Source organism: Haliotis cracherodii, unplaced genomic scaffold (genome assembly GCF_022045235.1).
Source record: "Haliotis cracherodii isolate W230 unplaced genomic scaffold, xgHalCrac1.p SCAF_8, whole genome shotgun sequence".
NCBI classification, from domain to species: Eukaryota; Metazoa; Mollusca; class Gastropoda; order Lepetellida; family Haliotidae; genus Haliotis; species Haliotis cracherodii.
Genome location: NW_027266341.1, coordinates 11,768,599 through 11,780,841, shown reverse-complemented (window position 1 = coordinate 11,780,841; position 12,243 = coordinate 11,768,599). Strand labels below are relative to the sequence as shown.

The following is a 12,243-nucleotide window of genomic DNA, read 5'->3' as shown; positions in this document are numbered from 1 at the left end:
AATCAAATGGAAATAGTCCGTCGATGGTTCCTGAATAACGAGACCTGTCTGGTGACACTTGAAGTACCTCAACCAAGAGGAATACTGGCGGGTGCATTATGGCATCACGTTCTTTTTTTCCATGTGTTGTGTATTTCTTTAAACTATTCTGGCGACCACTCCGATTTCAACTATTTCCATAATAGCACCCTAACAATAACTGTTTTGAAATTCCTGACACACATCAAGTCCATCTCCTTTGGCGCAAAACCAACAAACCGAAGAAAGCCGATAGCTTTAATGTGACGTTTGTAATGATTTGTGTATACTCTGACTTTAGATTGCGGCATAATTAGAAATATAATGAATGGCCACATTGTCACAATAACATTTATCTAACCTCTGTTGTTCACTCCTTTGATAAAAAGGCAAAATGACAAATGTTAGTTTTGTACTTGCCTATAACCAGTGTTTAAAGGGTAGAAGTTTGCTTTGACAGGATCTCTATCAGCCTAGATAACAAAACAAACGGCATCTGTCAAAACATGATTGCACATGACCTTTCCTACCATGACTCAATATGTTATCTCACACAATGTCAGAAGGCCTTGCGACGTGGCGTTACATTGTGACTGTGCTTTTCAAGTTTAACTATGTTGAATGTTGCTTAAGGAAATAAAACTTTTTTATTACCCCCTTTTCACTGTGTTATCTACAAATCTTGACCTCGAATTCACATTAACTTCCTTGTTGTGATTTGTAGTTTGTAAACATCGTCGTAGAGTAAATGCATACTCACGATCAATAGGACATCTACCCTTCTTATGTACAGCCTTACAGTTTAACCTCGTAGAGTTACGATTTGTTGGGGCGGTCGGGTAGCCTAGTGATTAAATCGTTCGCTCGTCACGCCGGGTTCGATTCCCGACATGGGTACAATGTGTGAATCCAATTTTTGGTGTTTCCCGCCGTGACATTGCTGGAAAATTGCTAAAAGAGGCATAACACTACTCACTCACGATTTGTTGATGTCATTCATGTCACCATCAACAATCACGGTTTTCTATTATAGGCTATCAGACGACGAATAAAAACATGAATCATGTAAGTTGTGATTTGGCTGTTGATTTTCTTCATGCTATATATGTGTCGTCGGCCACAGCTGCTGTTTACTGTTACCCGACATATATGTTCCCTGGCATACGTAAATTGACATATGACGAACTGATGTCGAAGTTGGTTACTTTATTATAGTGAGTGAGTGAGTGAGTGAGTTAGTTGGGTTTAACGCCGCTTTTAACAGTATTACAGTTATATCACGGCGTGTCAGCTTAATGTGGGAGGAAAACCCGAAGTGATACAGGTCTCAGACGTTTACCATTTCGGTGAAACCCACAAGCACGGGTATGGTGCTGAAAAACCTAGAAACATTATCGGGGCGAACCGGGATTCGAATCCACAATCATAGGCTTCTGGCGTGCCCAAGGGACGCAACTCTGCACAGCGAATCGCGGCTCCTAAGACGACTGGGCCACCCGTGCCTCCAGGGCATTTTTAGATGTCTGATGACACCCGTTTAGGCATGTTTATCAAGTGAGGCAAGGTTTTTGCACATTGTGCTGATTCCGAGTCGATCAGTCACTCGTTTAAACACTAAATGCCAAGCATCAGGCAGGGTAACAAAATTATTCATCTTTTAACGTCTTCTGGTATGACGGGGTCAGAGGTTTGAGGTGGTAACTAATACTAGATAAAACGAATGTAACAACTGCATGCGGACATAGAACTGACGTAATTGTATATCAGGAAACGGGAAATAGGTATAAAGAATGAAACACGCACTGACGTATCAGTGACTTGTAATAGTCTGCCTTTATCACTCAGGCACCATGTTGTTCTTTCAACTTTTTCTCCACGTTTTGTTCTGTAAATGGATAACAGGTAAGAACAACCTCTGCTGTAAGATTACAATTGACACAGGCAATGTTTCCATGCTAGGCGTCACAATCAAGCCATGATTTCGATGTAACTCATGCATACAGATAAGTGATAAATTAAGAACCTCACATAATGTCCATGATACATGTATGAAATGTATCACTTAGTGATTTTATTCTGCACATCTGCATTCAAGACAAAAGTATATCCTTTTCAATTCTCATTTATTTAGTAGTTCTAAGAACTACATTAAAATCGATCTAATATAGTTTTCTATAAAACGAACGCAAATGAAAACATGAATTTTTGGTTCAGGGAAAAGTCGGTGTCCAATATTGAAATGTACTTAGAAATAATCTTTTAACTTTTGTTTGTCATCAATAGCACTGAGGTGAATCTAATTATCAATAAAAATGTAGATGAATACCTTCTTTTAATTTCATATGTTATCCTTAGATACTATTATTAACAACTGATCATAGAGTAAACCCAACTGATAACGCACCTGACGACTTGGGTGTTATCACGATATGTGAGAAGAGTACATTCGTGTTATCCCCTCCTTGGCATAGTCTGAATATTGCTGAACCTTCCATACAAATTCACTCAATCAGTTTACGCAACGATCGCATTATTGATACAGATATAGAATTATTTGAGAATCAAAGAAGTAAAAGAGCTGGAATGTTGCTGAGTGCGGCGTTAAACAACAAACCAACCAACCAGCCAACCAAAATCTAAGGCGCCGCGATTCGCTGTGCAGAGTTGCGTCCCTTGGGCACGCCAGAAACCTATGATTGTGGGTTCGAATCCCGGTTCGCCCCGATTATGTTTCTAGGTTTGTCAGCACCATGCCCGTGCTCGTGGATTTCACCGAAGTGGTTCACATCTGAGACCTGCATCACTTCGGACTTTCCTCCCACATTCAGCTGACAAGCCGTGATTAAACTGGTTTATTGTTAAAACGGCGTTGAACCCAACTCACTCACTCACTGTACATAAACGCGTTTGAACCAGACAAGCAAGTGTTTAAATCCCCAATGGGACTTACATTTAAATAATGTTGTTCTTTAATAAAGATAAAGAATGTTAACTCAGTATTTCATAAACTATTTACAAAAATGCTCTAGCATGGGTGTCACCTGGGTGTCACCTCACAGCCCAGAACCTTGATTTTCCTTCTCAAGCTACGTATCTGGTAGTTAATTCGGAAAGTGAATGTAAAACCGGAAGATGTCTCGTTACAATAATGCAATCAACACTAATCGTCACGAAAAAGACATTTCTATGTCAAATATTTCCTCAGATTTATATGTACGTCCCTAATTAATTCGGAAGAAGCCGCGTGCAATTATACATAATTCAACGAGTTTCATATATACTTAAGGCGGAGGATTAAGATTTGAAACTTGAAGAAAATTCATAATATGTACATAAACAAAAGATGTCATTGAAAATTTTAAATTCCTTTACTTGGTAATATATTTACATTGAAAATGGGATAACGATGTGTTATGTGCTGGTCAGGGAATCCCCCTGTGGTACAGTTAATGGGTATGAGTTGTGGCGGAATGCAGTTACTGTACAAGATCGTGGGGGAACTTGGTTTTTCTCTGACTTATATTACGTTTCATAACCAATGTTTATTTTCAATAATACTGGCGGTAATTTCGTATATATCAAACAAGCACAATACTTGATAGATCAACAAAAGTAAAAGTGACCTCGCTAAGACAAGTCTATTCTAAGTCATTACCTGCTTTCAAAGAAACACATAAAAAACTAACACACTGACACATGTTAAAGCATCTGGAGTCTTTGATTGAGAAGTCGATAACAGCTGTTTGTTTTAGCTTAATGCGGATCGGAGTAATTTGTGTCAGACAGTCAATAATAGCCTCATGCACTGCGCGCCATCCATAACAAGACGCAGCTACTTAAAACTGTTAGTGAATAGCGTTGGTGTGGCTAGTGCGCAGTGACGCAGACACATCTTTATTTGCTTTCCGAACAGTAAAAACATAGAGATTATTACGATTATTATGATTTTACGAAACGAGTGTAAGAATTCTTGTATTTTCTGTGCGAGATATGAATGAGTACAATTAGTAGTAATTGGAAATAAATCCTTTGGCCTTGTCAACGGATACCTTTAAGTGATCAGCAGTGTTCATTTGAGTGGGTGTTCAGCATGCATGAGGATGTGAGAGGGAAACTACTGTACAAAGTCCACCTTCCGTCCTGCCCTCCCTCGTTACTTGATAATAGTATTAAAGGCTTGTTGTAGTTGCCATTATTCCACAACTCTAACTATAAGATGCACAAATAGGTGCTAACCCCAGCGTGTGTGCAAACTGTAAACATAGTTAAAGCATTTGAGTGGCACAGTCGTGACATGAACAGCGGTTTATTGTAGCGTGTATTATCGCGTGTACAATGTCAACACCAGGGAACAAACCATCTCGATCGACTCCACTGGGCGCAAAAGGCAAGGCGAAAATTATGTGAAAAAATTGTAGAGTTAATAAATGCAATTTGCCAAGGCTGATCATATACAACCTTTAATACTTGCTGTGATAATTAATGGATAAATGCCTTCAACCCGCTCTATCGTAATATTGATTGAGATATAAGTTCTTTTTGTTTTGAAAAGCAGCATCTGCAGAGTCCCTTGATGTAACACGTCTTACATTTGTAGCACGGTAGAGATCAGCTCACATTTCAGCTGAAGGACACGAAATGTTATGATGGGAATGTGTCAAGCCATTAAGTAGACATGGGTGAACATAAAATATACATGTAAAGCGAGTAATATTCAATGTTCAACAAAATATAGGCGGCCAACCATTTCATATTATTGTGTTGGGGATCCTAGCATTTTTTCAGATTGTGGGGATGGTGAGAAAGACAGGCAAACCCTTCTCGTTGACACCTGGTGCCATCAATTATTTTCAGTGACACATTCGTATAATTTTCTATTTTCGGAATCTGTATCGGCAGATAATCGAGGCGTCAATCAGGCGTTGAGGTTTTATATTTTGATTAAATAATCTGTTCCTGATAATGCTGAAACATAAACTCGGCGCAAGTTAGACATGCTGAATGACTTGTGTATGTAGCGTCGTGGGTCCAAATATATACATATATTAAATGTAACAAAATGTAATAAATTAAATAAGATTCCCCCAGTTTTGTGTAGACAGTGTCTGTGTCTGTCCGAACTTCCGCGTTTGCTATTCAATCATTGGTTTCATATACACCCAGTAGTATGTACATTGACAGGACGAAGATTCTGTCTAACTGCATCGTCACATGTAGGTTAACGACATACACAATAATAAAAAGACTTTATACAGCCTAACAGGGAAATTATTAGAAGATTTGGTGTTTACATCTGTGTTGGGATACATGTTTGTTTCGGTTACGGGAAATAGTAATAACTTTTTAAGTGTCATTCACATACATATCAGGTAGTAAACGAAAACACGACATATGTTACACACATACACTGAAATAAAGGCGACAAGACACTATTCATAATCATAATATATACAAACGTTTATTGTACGATTTCGACTTCATCAGTGAGTGGGTTTGTATGGTATTACGCCTCTTTTAGCAGTATTCTAGTAATATCACCGCGGAGGACCCCAGAAATGGGCTTCACACATTGAGCCTAAGTGGGGAATCGAACACGGGAAATTTATGAAGCAAGCACTGGTGTATTAATTGTTGTAGTAATCTACCTTTATCAATCAAACACCGGGTCGTTCTTTCAAATATTTCTCCCCATATTGTTCACTGAATGGACAGTAGGCGAGACCAACTTCTTTCTGTCAGGTTGAAAAAAGCAGTGAACGATGACTGTAATATCACCAAGCTGGATGTAACATAATGTGAGGATCAAGATACAATTTTGGTGCAACTCGTGCAAACAAATGAGTATTAACTTCTTTAAGTGGCATTTAGAAGTTGGTGTGATGAAGTAAGACGAGTTCTATGGATGAACAACTTCTTTATTACAATTAGTGCGACGTTTCGGTGTAGATCCTAACACCTTTATCAAGCAAGTGATGGATAGTGCTTACTTACTTACTTACTTACTTACTTTGGAGATTTAACGAGCGCTTTCCGACTGATGCGTATTTCGCACACGGGGATAGTGCTAAACAAAATAGGTATATATACTTATTAACATCAAAGTTTATACAGTAAATGATGATGGACACAGAGAGCTGATTAAGATAATTGGAAGCCAGTGGATGACTAATGAACACAGAGTCAACAAGCAGACTGATAGAGATAATGGAGGCCAGTGGACTAATTGGATGGACATAGGGATTTAGCATTGAGTATTAAGATGAAAACATCACAAGAGTGTCTTTGGTATGCAATGTAAGAATTATCAGGTAACTATTGTTTCTTTTGCTACAGGAACACCTCACTGCTCAATCAGTGATACAGATGTCCACTGCCATCCGTGTACTTCCACCTGTGATCCGCGGAACAACACCTGTTTTAAGTGTCCCAAACATTGTGACAGTACTTTGAACAAAGCCGAATGTACGTCTGTCTGCAGTGACAAGTGTATTGATAAAGCGTGTGAATACATAGACGCAAATTTGAAATGCTCCGTCGGATGTCAAAAAGGACGAACGGGTTCTTACTGTCAAGAGTTTTGTCCTGACGACTGTGAAGCCTGTGACCAACACACCGCAGCTTGTACTTCGTGCAAAGATGGACTCGGGACCTGCTCTCTTTCAGGTACTCGACAGCATGATGCCATTAACGCCATGTGATTATGAAAGATTATACCAGGGTCACTGGGTCTTATTGGTTATCTTAACTAAAAGGTTTCTTATGCCCTTGTCAATGGCTTACCAATAGTATACCAGTATACCATATTGTATTCTATTGTAATGTTATCGGCTGTAACAGGATTGCAACATTGCAATATTATATTTCACATGATAAGCTGTTGGCACATTATATGCAAAGCATTATTAAACGCAATGGTAAAACATACATATTTTCGTGTCATTTCAATAAAATAGATATCATTTGCTAAGCTGGACGTTATTCCTTCATAACATTACGTCATGTTTGCAATGCTAGTGTATATTTGTATACGTGTGTTATGTATGAGCTACAAAAGAACTCACCCAGGCGTGGTCAGATTTAATTTCAAGTACACAGAACACTGTTTTGACCACGAATATTTCTAATATTTTGGATAGGTAGTTGCTTACTATGTATAATTTGCGTCGGTATTCAGGGGATAATTTAGAGGTACCAGTATTTGCAATAAAGGTAGCATCTTGAGCTTCCAAGAGCGCTGTTCAGCTGTATCTGGACTATACCATTTAAAGCCCACATTGACGGTTCCTTGTTATTTTTTGCTACTATGCGGGCTAAACCACTGGTTTCTTTAATAATTTCAAGCGTGTGTTTTGGGTAGCTTTTTCCATCACCTTCAATCTTGCACTTTTCATTGTTTTTGAAAGTCGGTGTCAATTTTTCCAGTTTCATTAAAGCAGTGTGACATAAGCATAAACACATGTTCGTTAACTGTTGATCACATTGTAAACACACTCAGACCTATTGACGCTTGTTGGTATATGTATGTGTTTAACACTACATAACTAGGTGATCCTTCGATAATGACGCTGGGTTTAGTTTCGACTAGCATGATCACTCACCATTTAAGACGCTTTGCTGTATACATAATATCCAAAACTTATCATTGATTCTATTTTTAGGACCACACCTTTTCATTGTTTTTAATAGTCGGTGTCAATTTTTCCAGTTTCATAAAAGCAGTGTGACATAAGCATAGACACATGTTCGTTAACTGTTGATCACATTGTCAACACACTCAGACTATTCACGCTTGTTGGTATATGTATGGGTATATGTTTGACACTCTGCATAACTAGGTGATCCTTCAATAATGACGCTAGATATAGTTTCGACTAACATGATCACTCACCATTTAAGACGCATCGCTGTATATATCCAAAGCTTATCATTGTTTCTATTTTTAGGACCACACCTTTGCTCGGTGAGCGATGCAAATGTGAATTGTCTGCCGTGTTCAGAAGTCTGCAATCCCAATCTGAACAAGTGTTTCAGTTGCCCGAAACAATGTGGGAAGTCCATCTCTGTGGACAAATGTGATTCAGTTTGCAATGCAAATTGTCTGAATGGAAAGTGTGAATACGAAAACGGGAAACTAAAATGTTCCAACGGGTGTGAGAATGGACGAACAGGAATATCATGCCAGGAATTCTGCCCACTAAAATGCATATCGTGTGATCAGTTCACTTCAGTGTGTACTCGATACTCAGGTTACGGTGAAAACTGTACACGTCCAACCAAACCTAACTGTTTTGATGAATGCCTTGAGTCAAGCACAACTGAAAATCAATGTGAAGTGATGAAACAGATTGTTTTTAAAGAACGTTCTGCTTGCTTGGCACGTAAAACTGAGAATATTTCAGTCTGTATTGATATAATTAAAGAAACCCTGAAGGTGAGCTCCTGTAGCTTCGAATGCGTACAACAATTCTGTACTCTGAACTTCAACAATTGTTCGAAACTGAATCTCAATGACGACTCATCAGGTATATATTCAATTACAGCGAATTCATTTGATAGATGACGGTTGGGTTTGTTCCTACCTCATGTTCAACGTCTAAAGTCATACAAGCACATGTATGTGTTTGCCGTTTTGGTAAAATAAGCAGCAATTTGTACACGTTTGGGAAGAATCCCTTAATACAAGTTGCATCCTGCGATTCCCATGATATATTTGTATAGTCACACCTTCTTTTTAACAGGTCCAATTTTGGCGGTTTGGCTGATAACCGGCTTTGTCCTGTTTGCTGTTTTGGCAGTGTCGTGTTTGATAATCATAATCAAGAGGTACTTATGTCTTTTTGTTGTGTATAGATTGACCAAAATACATTCGCTTTTATAACGCCCGGCAACAAGTAACGAAATATGACTGACTGATTATTTGTTGTCATTTTGCAGACACAAGAAACCTCTACAGGTCATCGAGAGTGACGTTCAAGCAATCCCGGAAGCCGTGGAGGATGAGAGGGAACAAAACGCATATTTTACGTTTGCTTTAGGTGCAATTGGCGTGTAGCAAATTCAGTTTCGTCCAATATGCTGGTGTGAATATCCAAAGATAACATTACCATGCTCCAGAAAATCCAAAACAGTGCGGCAAGGATTGTAATGAAGTCAAACGTAAGAACAGACATATTCCCAGTGTTTCGATCTTAGACAATTAGACAATAAATAGATCTTAATTGTGCACACACACACCCCACCCCCTTTTTTTCAAAAAAGCTGTATCTGCCCATGCTTAAACCCATGGGTTCCAAAACTTTTGAAGTTACTGCTGCTCAGAAATGAAAAGACACAACACTAGTCTTGCTATTTTCAAATAAAGAATAAAACCATTTTTATTTGACAACTCAGCCACACAATAAGAGCTTTGTTGCATTGATGTTAGCGCGTTATAAGGATGATTATTATTGTTGTTTTAGTTATAATTGTAATTATTCTAAAGGTGATAGACCAGCTTCGTGGTCTAGTGGTAGAGCGTCTGCCCGGAGTGAGGTCGATCGGGGGAAAACAAGGACCGGGTGGCTCGGAGTCAGTTTACTGTGTATGAATGGAATATTCGTGTTAAACTGCGGAACGTGATCTCAGTCGGCTAGCACTATAAAATCGGCATCAGTCCGTACTAGTACAGGCAGCCACACACACACACACGTGTATATGTACGTCGCTATATAAGTGCAATAATCTAGGACGCGACGTTAAACTCCATTTCGCCTCACCCTCTAAAGGTGATATGTATTGGTATTATGTCGTTGCTGCAAAGTATTCGGAGATGATTATTGTTTTATGCCGCTTTTTGCAATATTCCGCCAAGATCACATGTTGGGAATCAAACCCGGTCCTTATAATAACTACCCCACCGACCCTCTTTGTAGCAAAGAGTACGTTGTTGTATATAGTTGGTCACTTAAAACTGAATGAAATCATTATGTATTTTGAACAAATCAGCATGCATGTTTTGTTAATATCCAAGCAAAAATATTCGACTATTGCCGTACCTATACCCTGGTTGTCTGAGGAACTACAAGTACCCACTGACATAGCCATTGTTACCTTTCCCTTGTGCAAACTTTGGCACAACCACAATATATTTGGTCTTAGGCTTATGTACAGAAACTGAACAAAACGAGGCCTTTTCCCATTTTGCATGGCTTACAAATTCGCGATTCTTTAGCATAAACAAACATGTACATGTGACACTATTATACTGATTTTTTAAATATTTATATCATTATTATTTGTATTATTATCATCATTATTGTTGTTGTTGTGAATAAAGTAGCTTTTGTATGATAAAACATGATTTCTGTGTTCATTCTGGGACACATGGGCCTCTTACATTAAACCCGGTTATCCGGATAGTGATTGATTCAGACACTTGTGTGAAGACTTTTAATAATGTCCGGATTGTACATAGCATTTACAGCATTGTTTTTCAATCTACAAATGTTAAAATATCCCTTTCATAAGAATCGATCATCTGTTACGTACTTTCATATGCGATAGGATAATTACACTTTACCCATTGCAAAACATGAAGAGATAAACATTGCGTCTTCCAAACAGGGGACTAAATTGGATTGGGAGATCAGGCTCAATGTGTTGGTCGATTGCGTCATCGAACAAAGACAGTGTGTGCCGTTACTCATAGAAAACACAACGCCACTGATTTCTCATCCAGACTCGATTATTGACAGGCCATCATGACAATGTTTTGAAACACATCTGTGACGTCATTCCATTGTTTGAACGCTCCATTATTTTTCAGGAATGCAGAGTAGCTTGTCAACTGTACATTATCTTGAAGCAACATTTGAATGAATTTCCACTTGGAACAGACGGAACTATTTTTTTACAAGTGAATATTTTCATTTTTTTCCGAAAACATGTGTCGCCAGTGGGGTTCGAACCCGCATCGTTAGATTTGAAAACGTGTAATTGTCAACCTTAGCTGCTGCGGCACATGAAGGCATTATGTGAAATTTACTATTAAATATTTTCATAATTTTGCAGAATGCTTAAAAGCTCAAAATAATATGTATATATTTTACCCACAACAATGTTCATATTTATAGATAGTTAGATAAACCTTTGACGAGAAAAAACAAATAAGGTAACATAAATATCGCTTGTTCGGGGCTCTATATTTCCAATTATACCCATCAGCATGTATTAACAATGTACAAGCCGTGTACCATGCATTGTAAATGTCAACTCGCCACGGAGCTTGGCGCACGTGCAACAGCGGCAGAGAACGCATTCCTCGTGCATCACGCAAGGTCGACTCATGCAGTTTAAATACAGACAACAAAGACAACTACAGAATATTTTGTCAAAGTGTAAAAGTAGGGATGAGTTTTAAGTAGGGAAATATCCTCGTAACACTCCATTCCTTAAAAATAATGGGCCTCTGCTCCATTATTTTTAAGGAATGGAGAGTTACTCGGACATCCCCCTCTACATAATGTGCCTTTGGCTTGAATCAACGCTCACTCATCCAAATTACCATAGTCACAGACTAACTCAGATATACAAAATTAATGTTTCTGAGTTGGTTTGAAAATGGAAGTATTAAGATAAATGCACCCATGTAAAGGGGATTATGCCCTGTTCTCGTTACACAACAGGCGCTTACCTGTACCATTTTTTGTAGGACAAAACATTTAACCTCGAAAGAACCAATGAAACTGGAAGGAGGGAGACACATATATACATTTGTAGATGGTATTAATGTCCTCATTATTCCACATCGGGAAGATAATGTCAATGAAACAATATAATATAACGTCATAACCAGTCTTGATTATCCGCCGATACAGATTCTATGTGGCGTACAGGGGGCAAAATAGCTTTGAAAGCCATATAAATGGACCACTAAAAATCAGTGATGACATCCCGTGTTCACAAATGTGTAAGCATGTCCTCCTGGCCTACCGGTAGCACCAGCCATTCACACAATGTATTCCAGTTATATCGCGGCGTGTCAGCTTAATGTGGGAGGAAAGCCGGAAGTGATGCAGGTCTCAGACGTTTACCACTTCGGTGAAACCCACGAGCACGGGTATGGTGCTGACAAACCTAGAAACATAATCGGGGCGAAACGGGATTCGAACCCACAATCATAGGTTTCTGGCGTGCCCAAGGGACGCAACTCTGCCTTAGACGACTGGGTCACCCGTGCCCCCTACA

At 38.8% G+C, this 12,243-nt stretch overlaps 1 protein-coding gene across 1 annotated transcript; it reads left to right on the top strand.

Moving 5' to 3' along the window:
* Positions 1 to 1,866: 1,866 nt before the first annotated feature.
* LOC139449782 (cell death abnormality protein 1-like) lies at positions 1,867 to 9,312 on the top strand. Its single transcript, XM_071231311.1, has 5 exons — positions 1,867 to 1,920; positions 6,352 to 6,681; positions 7,962 to 8,540; positions 8,757 to 8,841; positions 8,953 to 9,312. Exons 1-5 carry the CDS (start codon positions 1,869 to 1,871, stop codon positions 9,068 to 9,070), a joined length of 1,164 nt encoding a protein of 387 aa, XP_071087412.1. The 5' UTR covers positions 1,867 to 1,868; the 3' UTR covers positions 9,071 to 9,312.
* The last annotated feature ends 2,931 nt before the right edge of the window (positions 9,313 to 12,243 follow it).